Source organism: Lutra lutra, chromosome 10, assembly GCF_902655055.1.
Source record: "Lutra lutra chromosome 10, mLutLut1.2, whole genome shotgun sequence".
In the NCBI taxonomy this organism is placed as follows: Eukaryota; Metazoa; Chordata; class Mammalia; order Carnivora; family Mustelidae; genus Lutra; species Lutra lutra.
Genome location: NC_062287.1, coordinates 76,167,211 through 76,187,375, shown reverse-complemented (window position 1 = coordinate 76,187,375; position 20,165 = coordinate 76,167,211). Strand labels below are relative to the sequence as shown.

At 36.1% G+C, this 20,165-nt stretch overlaps 1 protein-coding gene across 5 annotated transcripts in view; it reads right to left on the bottom strand.

Moving 5' to 3' along the window:
• ANO5 (anoctamin 5) overlaps positions 1 to 20,165 on the bottom strand; it is a 106,336-nt gene that overhangs the window by 60,838 nt on the left and 25,333 nt on the right. For all 5 annotated transcript variants that reach the window (XM_047692444.1, XM_047692440.1, XM_047692441.1 and 2 more), the window contains 4 exons: positions 12,708 to 12,749; positions 9,849 to 9,962; positions 5,779 to 5,847; positions 4,239 to 4,523 (listed from right to left, as the gene is read on the bottom strand). In XM_047692444.1, coding sequence (XP_047548400.1) covers positions 4,239 to 4,523; positions 5,779 to 5,847; positions 9,849 to 9,962; positions 12,708 to 12,749 — 510 coding nt within the window. The remainder of the gene's footprint in view (positions 1 to 4,238; positions 4,524 to 5,778; positions 5,848 to 9,848; positions 9,963 to 12,707; positions 12,750 to 20,165) is intronic.

The following is a 20,165-nucleotide window of genomic DNA, read 5'->3' as shown; positions in this document are numbered from 1 at the left end:
TCCCGTTTCTTACATCTCCCATGTTAAAGGTTTGTTGGCTGGTGTGCTAGAGTGCTGGTTGTTTTTGAATCACCATTAGCTAATACGGTAACACCTTTAAGTGCAGCTTACTATTTTATGCTGGCAAATATATCACAATTTATGAAAGCAGTTTTAATTTTTATAAATAAATAGATACTTATTAACTATTTGTTATGTTATAGATATTAATTATTTTATATACTTTGGATTATTTCTTTAGGAAAGAGTCACCAAAATTAGAACTCTGTCCTAGGGTATTAACAAAGTAGAAAATTTTATTCCATCAGATACTGAGACTTATTATGAAGCCATGGTTTAAAAAAAAATACAGCACGGTACTGTCAAATAGAAACAAATCTGGACTTAGAAAAGATATTATGTGAAAAGATTATAACAAGAGGAGGAGGGAAACTATTGTGATAGGAAGATCTGTGAACATCTGAAAAGTCAGGCAGAAAGGGACTTTTCGTTTTATTCATTCATTCATTCATTCATTCATTCATTCACTTATTCCTTCACTCATTCACTTGGGAGAGGCCAGCCAGGTTCAGGGAGTGTCCTTCTTTGTGGTAAAAAAAGGCTATTATACAAGCCAGTGTTGGCCTGGGTTAAGGGTACAACACAGTTTAGGTTCCTGTGGGAGCAAAGTTTAATTAATGTTAGGTCAATTCAGCGAACACATACTTTGTTTTGATGGATTGGTGGGGATGAAGAGTTCAGCTGGCTGTTTACTAGACCAAGAGTGAGAATATGGAGGGCCTGTTTGACTCTTATTGCTACAAACTAATTACAAAAGGGAGAAAGTACAAGGCTAATTATAAATCTAAAAGAACTGAAATTTCTCTGGTGCCGAAATGTTGTTCTCAGAGCATTTCCTGTAGGGAACCTGTAAGTATAAATTCTTTCTCTATCCCTTTGAGATTTATGTAAATCTGCAGCAAAGCTAAATAAGCCTCCTTACAGTTACAACCCAGGAAGTATTTTCCCTTAAGTTTTCTAGGAGCCATCCCTTTTAAATATAAACATGAAGCAAGATAGCATCCCTACAGCCCTGGCTCTACCGGTAAGGTAGCTTGTGCACCTGACTCCAACCTGTAACTACTTGCTTGGCATAGAGATGTGAGAAGCTTAATTTTTTCTTGCTTTAAAACATAGATCAACACTTCCATCGCCAGGTGAATTTATGATAAACTATGTGGCAAGTATTGCTGTCAAGTCAAATGGGAGATGGGGGCAGTGGTTATCCAGGAATACTCCTACGGTGGACGGTAGTCCTTTACAGGAAACAGTTTCCCAGAATGAGAAGAGTGGGGGATTTCTTTAACGGTCCCTGTTTTCTAGGACTAAGAACTCAAGTAAAGTTCAACATTGTCAGTACCGATACAAAAAGAGACAAAAAGATCAAAGCTGCAGAACTGGACCCAGAACTCGACCTATGAGTATACAGAAACTTGAGTATGACAAAGGTGGAACTGAAAAACGGTATGAAAAGTTGAATGTTTTCAATAATTATGACAAACTGAATGATCACACGTACAGTGGTAAATGGCACCACGCACAAAAATGAACTCCAGGTGGACACTAGCTCTCCGTGTGGAAAGTAAAATAATACAACCTCTAAAAAATAACATAGGAAATTAACGTCATGGTCTTGGTGGTAGTTAAAAGATTAAGAGCATGATTCATAAAGAAAAGGCTGAGAAATTGGACTACATTAAAATTAAAAACATCTGATTAGCAAAAGAATCCATTAAAAGAAAGCAAAAGGAAGCATGGGTAGGAAAAGATCAGTAATATATATGATAAGCATAGGAATACATAAACAATTTCTACCAATCAACCAGGAAAGACCTAACTGAGAAACAGACAAAAGACTTCACAAAAATGCCTATCTAAATAAGCCATACCACATCCAAACACACATTAGAGAAACGCAAATTAAAACCATAATGACACATACACAAATAAACTTCAGTACAAAGTAATGAAAATGAATGCACAAAAACTCACACAAGAGTTAAATCACCCAAACAAGCATTGAACCGAAGAAGCCTGAAGACTCAATATATACTGCATGATTCCATTTTTATAAAATGTAAGTCCGCTTCTGCTGAAGACGATGGGAATAGTGACTGGGAAGTTAGAAGGGCTTCTGGAGGGCTAACAAGTTTGTCTCCTTGATGGGACTGGTAGTTGCACAGCTGTGTAAGCTATTCAGTTACAACTTGGAGGCCTACCTCTATTCATACTATGTCACAATTAAAAAAGAGAGAAAAAGAAAGATCAGTAAATTCTAACATTAAGAAAGATGTGGAACACAGAGCACTCTCATACATTGTCACTAGGACTCTAAACTAGTACATCGTTTTGTAAAGAGAGATAGTGCAATATAAAATTTTTTTATGTGTGTGCCCTTAGATCCAGAAATTTTGTATCTGTATCAACTTTGCAGAAATATTTACATAAATGCTGAAATATGTAAATACCAGGTTGAAAACTACAGAATTGTTTGTAAATCAGAAAAGTTGGGAATAAAGTTAATAGCTTTCAGAATGAGGAATATATACACATGCTAGATATTACAAAATATACATCATGAGGCTCAGATGTCATGATGGTTGTGAAGACACTTTGAGAAGTATGAAATTCAATACCAGTGTAAGATGCTCTTGGAATACTTTCCATGTGTACATACATAAACTCGAGAGTCCTGGATGAGGATAGGAAGGAAAGTTAATCTCCCCAATAGCTTCTTCAACAGAGCAAAAATAGTTCTGCTCCACTGTGAAGGAGGAAAAATTTCTGTTTTAATGCTGAATTCATCTAAGGCATCCATACTCTTTACACAGAACAAGTAAAGAGAAATGGATACTGATATGTCTATACCTCATGAGGGTCCTAATTTACTCCTCCTGGTTCACTGGCCTTTCCTTAGCTACTTTTTAACATTATAAGTCTATCCAAAATACTCTACAGTTTGCAAAGTGCTTCACACGGAGTCTTTCATTTGGCTTTGACAATAATGCCAGTATTGACCATCATTATCTCTGTCTTAAGAGAGGTTATCTCATTGAGAAAGCAGCAGAGTTATGACTTGAAACAGGTCTTCTGATTCCATGTCATATGCTCTTCATTCCCTTAAAAGTTGCCTCTCAGGTTTGTAGTTGTGGTTGTGGTGGTAGTATTTTATTTCTGTTAAGAAAAAGGAGAACACTTTTGGGTTTGTAGATTCCTATTTTTATATGTAAATCCTACACATTGTATTTTGTTTAATATTCCTGTCTGTGATTAAAAAAAAAGAAAGAAACTAGAAAAATGATTATTTCAAAATCCTTCTTAAATACTGAAGAGTACTGAACCTAAAGGGAATATGGTCTCAAATCCAGAAAGAGAGTAAGTGACCTCCAGGAGGAGGATCCTGTGATTGCTAGAACCTTGGTGATCACATTCATAGGCAACAAGGAGAAGGGACACCAAAGAACCAGAACTTTTTTCCCCTCTAAAGTCAGGTCAATAATAATAATACCTAACACTTACTAAGCACCTAGTATATTCAGATACTGGTCTTTCATACTTTAAGTTATGTAATTCTCAGAGTACCCTATGAGGTAGACTTTATTCCTATCTTAACATGAGGAAACAGTGGTAGTGGAAGCATGAGTCTTTTGGGGAGAGGCTTTTCACAGGAAACGTAAAGATGCTAGGAGTACAAATAGAGAGGAAATATTATTATTCTAGACTGAAAATGGTTTTAAATGAGAGGAGAAAGTTTTGAGCTTTCTCAAATGTTATCTCTATATAAAGAAATTTTAAAATTCCATTTTCATTTGGAATGGCCAATATTCATCCTGCTGTGCACTGTGCTTATAAAACCAAACTCTAAGTTTATAAAACCATTTTACAAAGAACGAATTAAACCTAAGCCCTGGCTCTCAGTTAAGAGTTTTCCCCAGTATTACATGAAGCCTCTATCTTAACTATGTCTGCACTGTCAAACTTTGGTGTTTAAACAATCTTGATAAGTCAGTAGGGGAACAGATTTACATGGTCCTCATGGACTTTTGAACCTGCTCAATACCACCATGTACTTATCAAATTGTATGCAGACACACGGTGCAGACAGAGCATCACACATGTATACGTGCACAAGTACACAAGCACATGCAGGCACACATGCCTCACTTCAAGGGATGTGACCAAAGGTCTTCTCTACCTACAATTCTGTTTCTCATTGAGGATGGAAAGAAGCTTGACTCGTCTTCAATGAGGAAGAGTTCCTGCCGATGTCTGGTGAATTGAGCAGTGAAATATTCAGGACGAGGGTGCCTCACGTTCTTTGGGAGCTTCAGAGGCCCGAGCATATAACTAAAGGGGATATTCTCAGCTGGAGGAATATCGCTCTCTTTAATAGGCATTTTGATTCCCAACACTTCAGCGTAAGTAACCAGTACCTCCCAAGGGGCATGGATCTTGACAAAATAAGTCCTTCCATCTTCGGAGTTCTGTCGAAAAAGGAGGCAAAATAACAGGCAGCATCATGATTTATTTGATACCAATCTGATTAAAGAAACAAAGTTTTATAAAATCTCAAACAAATTAACGATGTCACGGCATTTTCAATTTATTGAAAAATTTCAGCAAAACTTCTCAAGGAACAAATGCTCAAAACACATATCTGTATATTGTATTGACATATACGTGTGTGTGTGTGTGTGTGTGAGAGAGAGAGAGAGAGAGAGAGAGAGAGAGACAGAGAAAGAATATTCTAAAAAATGTATTTAAGAGTCAATGTACACTAGCCCCAAATCCACAGACACATATGGGATTCTGGGCAAACTCTAAAGTTATTAGTGACTAACCATGAGCTCAGAACTGTGCTTAGGGTATATGAGGGATACATACAAAGTATAAGACACACTTACTCTTCTTCCCCAGCTATATCTACAGGAAGCACTTTTAAGTAATAAGGGTTCAGGACACAGAAGAATGACCTAGTTACACATTGCATGGTAGAACACATATTTATTAGTTCGGTAAAAAAAGATAAATAAGAACTAGAGAACACCGGAGTTTCATGGTCAGTTGGGGATCCAAAATAGGTCTTTAAAAACCATTTTGAAGGTAATTCTAGAAAACCAGTGCATGGCAAGAGAATTTTAAAAATAATGAAAGAATTTGCCATATTCATGAGGAGAGAAAGTCAACTTGGCTTACATAGTGGGTTGTGTTATAAGACAGCCGTTAACTAGAGTGGGAGATAACAGGCAGCCTTAAAAGTGAGACGTATGGGGGCGCCTGGGTGGCTCGGTGGGTTGGGCTGCTGCCTTCGGCTCGGGTCGTGGTCTCGGGGTCCTGGGATCGGGTCCCGCGTGGGGCTCTCTGCTCGGCGGGGAGCCTGCTTCCCTCTCTCTCTCTGCCTGCCTCTCTGTCTGCTGTGATCTCTCTCTGTCAAATAAATAAATAAAATCTTAAAAAAAAAAAAAAGTGAGACGTATGGAAAATACTTGTGTCTTCACTTTCTTTGCACCCTGAGTAGAATTATGTCTGTCTATTTTTACAATGTTCCACTCATCATCTTACATTCAGAGCGCTGACCTACTTATTTACCAGGAAGACCACAGGCCCTACCTCTATGTATCTGTAGCCAGAGAAACTACTGTATCACTCCCAAACATGAAGTCCATCTGGTCAAAGGCTGTAGAAGAAAATGATGCTTTAAACACCAAGACTCTGGAAAAAATTAACAACTACACTTACCCTTTTGTCTTCAATTTCCAACTCAAGACCTGTTTTTCTAAGATTTTGTTCAAATTCTTTTCTCCTTTCCTATGGAAAAACAAATCAATAGAATTATTTAGGACACTCTTCTTTGCCCAGTGACAAAACAGGCCTATTATTCCAGATGGTCCTCTGCCCCTCCCATGGTTATTCGTAAAAGTGTTTTATGTATTACCTGCATCTTAGCACCATGGCCTGCTATTCACCTGTGTTAAAATTCACAATATAACTATAAAAAATCTAACATATCTAGGAATAATTTCCAGGAAATGTGCAGGACCTCCATCTGAAAATATGTGCAAAACTTTACTGAGATTTTTTTAAAACTTGGTAAACAGGGAGATATCAAGCTCCTAGTTAGGAAGACTCCGTATGACAAACACAGCAATACTCTTAAAAAGAAATGATATATTTAACTCAATTTTAAGCCAAAATATCATTATGACTTTTTAATCTTTAAGGACAGAATAGCTTCACTTAGAAAAAAAATTAAATTAAATTAAATTAAATTAAAGCGATCATTACTTGTGGGCTTCAAACAATGCACTGATTGCTGAAAAATCCTTTGGCCTTCATTATAATTAAGTGTGAAGAATTCTATAGTTACTGAAAATTTAAAAGCTTTTATAATGATAATATAGAATGTTTACCTTCAAATGGATAGGTCTACCTTGCTATATCTTCAAACTTTACAAGGAGTAAAAGATAATTTAATGTCCTCTTTTTCTCCATTTGCAAAGTTTGCTACAGATGAGAAAAGGTCTGATACTGGTACAAAGTTTCCTCTCCACTACCCCTTCCTAATTGCCCTTCTTTTATGTTATCAGATTGAGGCAAATAGCAAACTTCAAGAAGATCAAAGAAAAAGAGGGGGAGGGGGAAGGGAACACGGAAAAGTCGAGGAGATATTCAAAATACTCTTATCAGAACTGAGAAAGCAAACAACTCTTTTCATTCTAGTAACAAATGCTTTTCCAATTTACATGGCTGTCAATTCTCTGAGTTCAACAAAAGTGAAGATCTAATAGGACTGTTGCCGATGGACAATTAAACACTACTTTTATGATACACCACTATAATCTGGAGAGAGAATTCAGAAGTCCAAAAGAGATTAAAACTGCTTAAATAATAATCTTTCTATTTCAATCCACTTATTTACCTGAACAAGTTGAATTTATACTACCATGTAAAAACAAGAGAGGAATATAGTTGAAATTGAACCATCTTATTTGGGAGATAATTGTTGTTCATCTATAAATAAAATATATTTAAAGCCCCTCTGTCCATCTCATTAACTGACGAACTTATGATGAGTTTATTTTTCTATGTTTGATGATTGTCAAATTTTATAACACATTCATGATGCTTTATAAATGATATACTTGCACAATTGTTTAAAAAACTCAAAACCAAAGGAAACGTTTAAGGTTTAGACTGTTCTGGTTAAGGGATATAAAAACATTTCAATGTGTATACATATATTTGTTGCAGCAAACTTACAGATGAACAAACAAAAGACTCCCAAAGGTAAAACATTTATTTCAGGAAAAATTTAAGTGGGGAAAATGGGATGGAAATTTGAGGCAAAGGAGAAAAATAAATGATGTAAAATTTCAAATGTGGAAGAAGGATTTCTTCATGTAACACATTTTTTTTTTAAATGAATGATGGTGGGTATCAAATTTCCATGATATTTAAGTTCTATGGGCATATGCTAAAAAGTGGTTAACTGGACCATTAGCAACACAGTGTAAATTACATACATACATACATATGTATGTATGTAAAATACATACTTTGAGACTTCTGAAATGTAGGATCAGTAACTGTAGATGAGGAAGACCTATAAATAGATCAGGATTTTAGGAGAGGTGGAGGATGTCCAGGAGCGCATTTTGGACCTGCCAAGTCTGAGAGGTCTATGAGACTTCCAAGTGGAGACAAAAAATAGACATTTGGGAGAGAAGAATGGACCGGAGGGTGAACTTCAGAATTCACACAGATGTGGTTTTACAACTGCCGGAGACTGAATGTGTTGTCAAAGAAATGCATGCAGCATGGGAAAAGAAGAGGATTATGGATTGGACCTGGAGGCACCACAATAACAAAGGATCAGGGAGAGGAAAAGATTGAGAAGGAGCAACTAACAAAATAAGGGAAAAACTAAGAGGATATGGAGTTCTGGAAGTCAAGTGGAGAACATACATGTGAGAAGGGAATGGGAAACTGTGGCACCTGCTGCTAATAAGTCAAGTAAGATGTGGGTTGAGACTCTATCACTGAATTTATTTATATGAAAATGAGCAGAATGGTTGAGGTGATGGCCTGATGGGAATGGGTTTAAATGGGACAGAAAAGAGATTTGAGAAAAGAATAGTAGCTGGCAGGGAAACTGAGATCGAGTGAAGGTTTTTGTTCTTGCAGAGTGGGAAAGGGAACTGAATAAGGAGGTGAAGCATGAGTGCAGAGGCATGGTTGACTCCACTCAGCTGAGGTCCATGCGCACAGACATGAGCTAAAATCTGTAAGTGAACTGTGTGTCCTTTCTGCCTGGTTCTGGTACCCAGTCGGTAGAAAGGTAAGTTTAATGAGTTTAACTGCAGTTGCTGTTTTGCCAAGGAAGCACAGTGAGAGGGGGCAGGGGTCTGAAGGCAAACATAATAGAATGATTACATTCGTTGACCCTGAGATTTAAGCTGGATCAGCATAGGAAAGCAGTGGGTAAGGACCAGCAATGAAAAGGGGGTTACGGTAATTGTACCTTATCTGGTCCTGCTTGAAGGAAGGGTATTGGTCAGAAATATTTGAGGGGTTGGTCAGATAGTTAGATGCCCGGAACAAGATGATAAAGTCTTGAAGATATTAGTAATGACAAGTTCTAGGGAAGTGAATGGCGGAGCCAGAGACTAAGATAAATGGAAAGGGAGCTCAAGGAAGAAAGTGGATAGGATCCTAAAACAGTCATCTATATAATCAATGTCTTAAGAGAAATATTGGTGGACAGAAGAGAGTGAACCAGGAGCTCAAACTGTTGAGAAATAAAATAGAAGACCCAGGGAAAGATTATTAATGACAGCAGCAAAGCAGAGCAATGATTAATCTGATGGGAGTTAAAGTTCAGGGAATTTTAGGGATAAGGTAGGAAGAACAGACTGTAATCAACAATTAGATGGGAGGAGGGCAGGCATTTACCCATCTCCAGAAAAGGTCCCATGAGTGAAAACCAACCACTAGCTGAGCGGACTCTTGGAGAAAGCAATGAACCTTAGTGAAGAGTCCATTTTCAGGGGGACATTTAGAGAAAAGGAAAATGATAACAGTGGGTGGATTTCAGAGGCCAGATGGAAGGGCTTCCAGGGAAAAATGGTGGAAGAAAGGGACAGGGTCTTACGGGATAGTATCTATTGTTTTTTATTTTTATTTTATATGATATTTATTTCCCATGTAAGTAGTTAGCAAATGTGTGTACATGTTACACACATAGACTCATTTATCAATTCACTATTTCAAATATCTAATATTTATCGAGCATTGATACTGCCACCGGTGCTTAAGGCATCTGGGTATACAGCAGTGACCAGGACATAGTCCTCAGTCTCATGAACTTAATTTATGGTGCTGGACACAGTAAGCGAGTTAAACAACGAATACATTTAAGCTCAGAAACTGATGTCTTATAATAAAGAAAACAGGATAAGGAATGTGAAGGCTATTTCAGACAGCATGGATTAGCCATACATGTTCAACATGAAAACTGCCTGCAAAAAATGAATATCATATTCAGACATACACCTCAAATTTTGAAGGTTACATTTAATACTGCGGAGTTATATTAAAAAGTACCAGTCACTTGGAAGAAGATAAAGAAGATAGGGTTCAGAAAAGTCCAAAAAAACCAAATCGACTTAACACATTCAATCCATTCTTAGGTTTCTGACTAAGTCTCAGCTTTCAGTGACTTTTATAATTTGATTCCATGGGAACAACCCTGTTGAACTACAGAAACGCCTTCTTTTAATGATTCCCATTTCTCTCACTTAAGTACTTACCGCCTTTAGTTCCGCTTCCTTCTTAATGTCATCAACATAAGAGAGCACAAAATCAATTTGCCTAATCCCATCTCGGAAGAAGATAGAATCTTTGCTTTGTTCATCTTTTTTAAACTGCAGGAGACATGAATGACACAACTTTTACAGTTTTATTTTCAAATGGCAAAAACATGAAAAGAATTAGCTAAAATTTGGTTTAATTTTTTTTTCAGTCTTGAAATGTCAGGTGAAGACAAATCACCAGAATTTTTATCAACAGATTATGTTTATTTTAGAAAGTGAAATTCCATAAAGAATATATATATATATATATATATATATATATATATGAAAGATTCAAGATGAGGGTAAGCATTTCCCTACTGCAATTATACCACAATATAAAATAAACATATGTATACATTGATCCCAAAATTGATATTCAGAGGGAGCCTTGTTATCTTCATTAAAACACATGCCAATTAGCCCAACAGATAATTCATGTTCACACACTACTTTGGAGGTGTAATTAATTATAGACCAATTAATGCATCTCACTCTAAGAAAACTGATTGATGACTCATGCTTATACTATTTTCATAAAACTGCCACTCTCCTTAATTCAACTTCCAAAGGGTTAAAATAAAATCAAGGTGCAGTTAAAAATTAGAAAGCAGGTAGCTTGCCAGCTGAGTTTACTATAAGTAAACTACACTCATGCAGATCTCCTTTCAACACCAATCCCCAAGTGAGCCAGAATCCATCCTTTGCTTAAAATCTATGTTATCAACACTCTCACTGTAATAGACTGACAAATTCAATGTTCCCATGTTGTATATTTCATTAATTTCTTCACTTTCAGAACTATAAAATCACGAGAGAGCTTCAGAAGAAAAGATTTCATGTTTGGCTAGTTTGGCTTTCCTCAGTTTATTTGTAATATGCAATATGTAATATTTGGAATATCCTTCATACAATACTTAGAATGATGCAAATAGATGATGCAGTAGGTGTCAGTGATCTCTCTAACCCTAAGATGCATAATTTAACATGGGAAATTTTCCAAGTGCTTCAGCCAACTTGTGAATGGAGAACTGTATGTTTTTACATTTCATAACTGGTATTTATGTGAGTTGATGAGTTTCTGTTATGGCACTCTATGCTGTTTTTCACTCAAGGCAGGCCAAGGAGACCTCCCCTAAAAAGGAATGGGTACAGACCAGTCATGTATAAGACAAAAATCTCATGTTTGACCTGGTCTTTGAACAAAGTCACTGTATTTTATCTGAGTGAAGGCAGGGCTGGTGTGTCTTGGGAAAAACTAGCTCCCAATGCACAGGAGGAAATGAGTGCGAAAATAAACAAAGAAACAACACTCATCCAGGGACTCTCCAGTGTCAATATCAGAATACAGTAATTCAAATGTTATGTCTGAGTTCTCTGTACCCTAACAAAAGACGCATAATCATCTCCCTTTTCCTAAAAGAAAGTAAAAGAATCTGAGAAAACTCACTCTTATGTTACCTCTTGGTTTATATAAACCACTACAGGAAGAAAAAGCAATAAAACAAAAAAATCATTTGAGCTCTTGTAGATCATCATAATATTAGCATATTCTATGAAATCCACCAAAGCTCGTGGAAGCCAAACTGGGGCAGGAAAAAAAAAAAAGACTAATTGGACTACACATAATCAAAGCAAAAAATTAGGGGGAAAATAATTATTTTGCTCTTAGTTTGTAAAGGTTGAAATTTGCATGGTAGAGATTATTTTTGAAACAATATATATTTACAAGTGCTTTTATTGTTTGGCAAGCTAAATCTAGGTCCACCTAGAAGTTCTGATGACAGAAGACGTGTACATAGACATCAACAGAAATCACACTCAGAGTATTTAACCGTTAGGGATAAACGAAGTAACTAGAAGAATAGTGACTCTAATTTTTCTGAGTGTTCAGTCAAAATGGGTATATACACTTCCCTTCTGAAAGCCAAATGCTACCTAGGAAAACCCAAACTTCCTTCATTATGTCATGCCCCAATATTAACTGTAAAATGTTTAAAAATATGGAGAAATCACTGGTAACCTTGTCAATCACCATGAGGCACATGACTTAGTACCATTAACAAAATACTGGTTGAAGGAAACTAGGGGAGAAAAGCCTGATAACCTTGTTACATATAACTGAAGGCTATTAAAAAAAATCATTCTTCTCTTTTGCTCAAGACATGACAATAAGATAATATTTTGCAATGTGTCTACTTATCTGTGTTTATATTTGATTTGTTCTTAGAAATGCCAATTTATAATGAGGCAAACATCCGAGTGCCTTTTCTTTGAATGAGGTAGTTGTTCTAAGTTTCATAGTCCAGGATCCCTATTGGGAGCTCATAAACTTCTAAAACTGTAGGCAAATTGTGTGTATGTGTGTATATGTATGTAATATATGTGTGTGTATGCGTGTATACATATGGACATGCCAAATATAAATATATATTATATATAACATATATATAACATATATAACATATAATATATATATAATATATAATATATATTAATATATTAATACTAATATATATCAGTATACATAATAACTAGAAATATGTATACACACCAAATATATATATTATATATAATATATACATAAATTATATGTATATGAATAGACACACATATACATTTTTTAGAAAAAGGGTCCACAGCTTTCATCAGACCCAGAAACAATTAAGAATCACCATTCTAAGATCTCAGTTGCCTGGGGACTGGGAATCAGTGACAAAGTCCCCCCAGATCACAGGTATACATTGAATAAAAGGGACTGGGGCTGTCACTGCAGCCATCCAAAGCATAAGCAGCATCATTCAGGGCTTGCTTTACCATAAGACGTCGCCGCAGGAACAAATTGAATCGCTTTGCGGACTGTGAAATAATCAACAGAAAGTTAGCGAATTCTGCCTGACGTTAAAGATCTCCAAAATGCAGGCATGCGAATACACAAACCTTCAGTATGATCACTCAAGTGAGTGTGTGTGTGTGTGTGTGTGTGTGTGTGTGTGTGTGTGTGTGTGTGTGGCAACTAAATCTGGAGGGTGGGATTAAGGAGGGCACAGGATACGACGAGCACTTGGTGTTACACGCATCTGGTAAATTACTGAACGCTACATCTGAAACTAATGATGTACTATACGCTGGCTTATTGAATTTAAATTTAAAAATTAAAAATAAAGTTCGAGGGTGGGAGAAGCTAGTCAGAGGGAAAGAAGAACAAATGTAGGAAGACAACAATAAAGAGTAAAGGAAAGGGGGGAAAAGAGACTTCAAGGTAAATTTCCCCTAAGCTATTTATACAGTAACTTTAAATAATATGTATTTGTGGAACTGAATGAAGGAAGAAAGGAGAGAGAGGAAAAATAAGGAAGGAAAACATGAGAAGGATGGAAAATATTAAGTATGCCCAGATAAAGCAGGCAAAAAAAGTAAAATCAGTACAATTCTACTATATGGTATGGAAAGTTCACCGCATAGCATAAAATATTTCATAGTCTCCCAAAATACTGGGGTAAAGAAAGGGAAAGACATTTGGTTACTTAAATGCTGAGCTGTCTTCAATCTTCAGTCACTATGACTGTTATTTATTTATTTATTTATTTATTTTTTAAGATTTTATCCACTTATCCGACAGACAGAGATCACAAGCAGGCAGAGAGGCAGGCAGAGAGAGAGGAAGGGAAACAGGCTCCCTGTTCAGCAGAGAGTCTGATGCGGGGTTCAATCCCAGGACCCTGGGATCATGACCTGAGCCGTAGGCAGAGGCTTTAACCCACTGAGCCACCCAGGCGCACCTATGACTGTTATTTTTAAAACACCAAGGCAATTACCTAAAACATCTGGGAAAATCAATAATATTTTAAAGAAAACAAAACAATGGCACAAAAAGGCAAGTGCTATGTGTATTTTATAATACAGTGAAATATAAATACTCTAATAAAACTGTCGATAAAAAGTTTTAGTTCTCGTCATGGAAAAAAATTTTGCCAAAACTGTTGTTTTCTTACAATAAGCTAGACACCTAAGCAAAGGTGACTGCTGCAGTGAAAAATCCCTGCTCTACAAACCAAGGACCAGCTATGTAGAGCCAAGGTAATACCGCTGTTGCTTAATAACCAGAAGGATGCTGGTTATTGCATAAAGCATATTTTTTTCTATTTTTTAAATACTTTTATTTTTTAAATTTAAGATTTTATTTATTTGTCAGAGAAAGAGAGAGAGCACACCCTCCCGCTGAGCAGGGAGCCTGATGTGGGACTCAATCCCAGGATCCTGGGATCATGACCTGAGTAGAAGGCAAACACTTAACTGACTGAGTCACACAGGTGTCCTGCATAAAGCACATTTTAAACGGCATTTTTCTGCTGGGCTGATATTTTTCATCTTAGCACTTTGATTTTCTTAGGATCTTTCATGAGATCCAAAAGTTACTGTTATTCTCAGATGCTTTTTCCTAAATTCATCACAGAATCATTAAGGGAAAGGAAAGAGTTGTACACAAAGGGGTCATGTAGGACCACATTATAACTTTCAAGGGCTCTGTCTGACCTATTTGCTTTCTGTGGGCTCCTTCCACCATTAAAATTTTTTTTTCAATTTAAAAAGAAATAAATGAGGGGAACTTGGGTGGCTCAGTCAGTTAACTGTCTTTTTTCTGCTCAGATCACAATCCTGGAGTCCTGGGATGCAGCCTCACTTCAGGCTCCCCGTTCAGTGGGGAGCTGCTTCTCCCTCTGCCCCTGCTGCTCCTCCTGCTTGTACTCTCTCATTCTCTCTCTGACAAATAAATAGTAAAATATTTAAAAATTTTTAAATAAGTAAAAGAAATAAATGAATATACATATGTATGTGTATATATATTTTTTCATATATACATATATACAATTATATTTATGGTTTTTATTTAAAGAGTATATTTATTTATTTGACAGAGATCACAAGTAGGCAGAGAGGCAGTCAGAAAGAGAGGGAAGCAGGCTCCCTGCTGAGCAGAGAGCCCAACTCGGGGCTCGATCCCAAGACCCCTAGACCACAGCCCAAGCCGAAGGCAGTGGCCCAATCCACCGAGCCACCCAGGTGCCCTTTTATGGGTTCTTTTTGTTTAATTTTTATTTTAGAAGAAATTAAAATTAAAACATTTCCATGGGCTCCAAAAAGTGTCGTAGGCCCAAGTAGGCACAGCGTCCACTGTGCCTATACCATAAGCTGGCCCATGGGACACCTGGGAGGCTCAGTCAGTGAAGCATCTGTCTTTGGCTCAGGTCATGATCTCAGAGTCCTGGGATCCAGCCCTGCATCAGGCTCCCTCTCAGTGGGGAGTCTACTTCTCCCTCTCCCACTGCCTTTCCCCCGGCTTGTGTGTGCTCTCTCTCTCTCTCAAATAAATAAATAAAATCTTAAGTTGGGCCTAGGGTCATGAATTAACTAAGTACCATCCATTTAAGACTTGCTAAGAGTGCAGGGTTTAAAAAGTTACTCAGATGATTGCTAAAAAGCCTTCTGCAATAAATACATCTAATATCAAGTTAGTTTGCAGCTTTTCCAATACATCTCTTCACAATATAAAAGCCAATGGGATCAATACCAGCAGTTGACCATGAAAACATATTGCCTCAACAGTTAATAGGTTTTAAACTTAATTTTAAATATATTACAAGATCACCAGCAAAGGACTTGATCACAAAAAGATAAAATTATGTTCCAGTGATAAAAAATTAGAGAATTAATAACTTTGTTATAAATTTCCATCATGTGCTATGTTTCAATAGGTAGCACTGAAACTAATGAAAAGGAATTTTTTTTAAATCAGTGCTATTTCCTTGTTACTTTAGTAACTATTTGATGTATTTATTTCTGGCTTTCTTCAAGCACTGAATTTTTTAATATAGTAAATCATTTAATGTATGCAGTTTCTTGCCTTTTTCATACTATTACCATAATATTAAAATAAACTTTCATATATTATAAAGTTTTCATAAAAGTTTTCCCTACGTAATTTCAATTCATTAAATTTAATCTAATTTATTCATACGAAGACACTTTCTTTAGGAGTAGTGTTGATAACCTGAATTACTGGAGCCACATAGTAGGAGTTGTCAACGGCATCGTTCTCTCATTATATGTAATTCTGATCACTCATCTGTATTCCTCTCTCTTTGAATGTCTTCAACAGACCAGCTACTGACCAATACAGGCACTACTCAGTGTGGGAGAGCAGGAAGCACTTGAGAGATTGCTGACTCTGGCTCCTGTCTCAGCTACTATATCACTGGTGACAGTGGAGCAGGGTATGACAGTCCAGTATCATAGACAATTCTGGTATACATACTGTAAGCGAATGAAAATCAGTACAACTCAGGGAGTTGTAATACAGGAAGCCATTCAGTGCTCTGAATTCCTAAGCAAGACAAAGCCCAGCTGCTCTTGAGGCTTTGATTTCACATTTAAATCTACATTAACCCTTGAGGTTAAGGATAGAGACACTCAATCTACAAACTATGAAAATCACTTACTGAGTGGATCTTACACAAGTCCTAAATTTAAACAAAAACCACAGCAATTAAAAACTAATTAAAACTAATTAAAAGCAAAAAAACTAATTAAAAGCTACCATATCTTAATTTCTTGGTGCCAAACACTGGGTACTCTGCATGTTTAATGTTATCAGGTAGATTCTTATTAATTATCAGCAAATGCTAATAAAGACAGAAAATCAACTAGGTACACAAGAGGCTTGCACACCCTTAGTGTTCACCCAATAAAATAATAAAAACAACAAAAAATCAACTACCAGCAAATTCTTATGACACTGGTAAAATATTCCTTCTTGAAAAATATGTTTGTCTAAATCCTAAACAAATTCTAAGTTGTATCTGATAAGTTTTAATATTGTATATGTAAGTTTCAATTTAGTAAATGGAAGTTAATTTGGAGAATCCCCAATTATGTGTAACCATATCTGGATATGCCAATGCTTGTGGACTGAGCAACAGACTTTGCTTTGACAGTATATGTGTAACTTCCTTGAAGATTGCTTTGAGTGTATTTCATAGTCTCAGCCCCTGTGGTCTACATATTTCTATGCTTATACTGTAGCTTCAAAATATACAGTAACAGCCATGTGGAATTTCCTTTCTATCTATTTTTCTAGTTTGAAATATTAAATGGGCTTATCAGACACAGAAATATTTGCATATATTGCAATGGACCTTAAGAATGTATAGTGAGGGACGCCTGGGTGGTTCAGTTGGTTGGACGACTGCCTTCGGCTCAGGTCATGATCCCCGGGTCCCGGGATCGAGTCCCACATCGGGCTCCCAGCTCCATGGGGAGTCTGCTTCTCCCTCTGACCTTCTCCTCGCTCATGCTCTCTCTCACTGTCTCTCTCTCAAATAAATAAATAAAATCTTAAAAAAAAAAAAAGAATGTATAGTGAAACACCAAGCTTTAATTAAGACTGTTCCTCAAAGACCAGCACATAAAAATCATAGAATAATTAACCATGTAGTAAAAAATTTAAGGAAATGGATATTTGCACATAAAAAGAGAATCCAACTTATGAGAAGAATCCTAGGAAAAATGACAAAAGATTCTGGTCTTACATGGCAAGAAAAATCAAAATTTCAGTATCTGAATTCCTCAATCAATTTCACCAAGAAGTCCCCTTTAAAAAAAAAAAAAGCTATTTATTTATTTATTTATTTATTTATTTATTTATTTATGAGAGAGACAGAAAGAGCACATGAGCAGTGGGAGGGAAAGAGGGAGAGTGAGAGGGGGAATCCCAAGCAGACTCCCCACTGAACATGGAGCCCAACACAGGGCTTGATCCCATGTCCCTGAGACCATGACCCCAGACAAAAATCAAGAGTCAGATGCTTAACTGACTGAGCCACCCAGGTGCCCCAACACTCCTTCTATAGAAATAGGAAAAATAATGTCAATGCTCCCTCTCATTTGGTCATTTTCTTTGTTTTTGTTTTGGTGTGGTTTTGGGGGGGCAGTTTGCAGAAGAAAAGCTTTGGATTTTTTTGCAAAAAGAATTTAGGATGCATTTCCTGGTGAAGATAGTTCAAATGGAATTTTTTTTTTTTTCCACTCTGAAGACATTTGAAGTGGATAGAACAGATCTCTAAAATTGAAGACATGTGAAGTATTATGACTTCTTGGGAATTTACTGTGAAATGGGATTTTATGAATCTCTAATCCCTTATGCTTAAGATTCTTCCTATTTGTTTATCCATTGCTTCACGGGAAAGAAATTTTTGAAGTTCAAATGAATAAAATATATCATTTTTATCAACTATGAGTATATTTGACAAATTTGGCTATACACTATTAAGTATAACTATTCAAAGCTCAATTTTAAATACACCAATGACACATTTGCAAAAGGCCCCCAAACAGGCAACTGCAATTCATTGCTGAGATAGATCAATATGCAGGGATATGGTTGCTCCCTTTTTTCCAAAAATTCAACTAATATAATGTTAAAATATCCATTATTCCTTTTTTTAATAACATACTTACCTTTAAAAATTTTTTAACTAGTAAGAACATATGTGTGTGTGTGTGTGTGTGTGTGTGTATGTATGCACATACATACATACATGAAATGTAATTATATAAAATGTCCACTGATGCATTTATTTTCTGGCCAACATTTTTACTCATTTCATGATTAAACCTAAAATATATTTTGTCATGCAGGGGAGCTATGTTAAAAAAATTAATTATTCCAGGGTGCCTGGGAGGCTCGGTGGTTAAGCATCTGCCTTTGGCTTAGGTCATGATCCCAGGGTTCTGGGATCGAGCCCCACATCGGGCTCCCTCCTCAGCAGGAAGGCTGCTTTTCCCTCTCCCACTCCTCCTGCTTTTGTTCCCTTTTTCACTGTGTCTCGCTCTGTCAAATAAATAAAAATCTTCTGTTAAGATTTTAAATTAAAAATTAAAATTAATTAATTAATAAAAATTAAATTAAATTAATTAAAATTAATTAAAACAATTATTAAAATTAATTAAAGTTAAATTAAAGAGAAGAAAGAGAATGAGTGTCTTCCTTCCAGAGGTCAGATTCAGGAAGGCTGTATCCCCCCCACTCAAGGTCATTGAGCCTCTCAAGAATCTTGTCAGTACATGATGCTCTCTTTTTATTCCCTTCAGTTCTATCAGTAATAATTGATGCATGAATACTATAGTTATACATAGTGGCATTCTCTAGCACCCTACATTTGTAAAAGTTTTTCATTCAGCCCTCCCCATATTATCCTACTCTGAGTATGGCTGATAGAACCCTAATTGATACAGATTCTTCTTTTGTGATATTTCTGTGACATTAAAAGAAAATTTCCCTGTAGAAATGATTGATTCCAGGACTGATACAGAGAACGAATAAAATGATCTTAGGGCACATTGCAGTGCCACAAAGTAAGTAAATGCTAAAAACAAAGCAAAACAAAATTAATAGGGTTAAGGAAGTTCCAAATAGCCACAGCAACAACAATTTGAGCAAAAAAATAAATAAATAGTATTGGGTTTGTAACACAAAATAGAAAATAAATATCTATGAGTCCATCATGATAGAAATGAATGAATGAATGAATGAATGAATGAATGAGAGATAAATTTTCCATACAGAAGAATTCTAAATAGCTCATTTACCCTTACGGACTTGAATTACAACCCCCTAGTCCTTAAGTGTAGGCTTCATAGGTTGACTTTCTTCTAAAGAATATAGTATAGAAAGGGAGAAGAAAAAAGAATAACTTTATGGCAGAGTAAAATGACAAACTCTACTTTAAACCAGACAATCAGAGTTAACATCAAGAATGGTAAGTCATGTTGACAGGGCATACACTTGATATAATGTGATGAAAATATCACTTAACTTCTATTGTCTTCCTCCCCAAAACACATTTACTCCAGTCTAATCATGAGAAAGACATCAGAAAAATCCTAATTGGGGGACAGTCTACAAAGTATCTAATTAGTACTCCTCAACACTGTGAAGGTCATTAAAAACATGAAAAGTATAAGAAGCTGTCACAGCCAAGAGGAGACATGCCTACTGAATGCAGTGTAGTAAAAATAAATCAAAATGGGTTAAAGACCTAAATGTGAGAAATCCTAGAAGAGAAGGGGTTATAGGAAGTAACCACTTCAAAAAAAAAAAAAAAAAAAAAAGGAAGTAACTACTTTGACACTGCTGTTGCAACTTTTTTCTAGCTAAGTCTCTTAGAGCAAAGGAAACAAAAGCAAAAGTAAGCTATTAGGATTACATCAAAATAA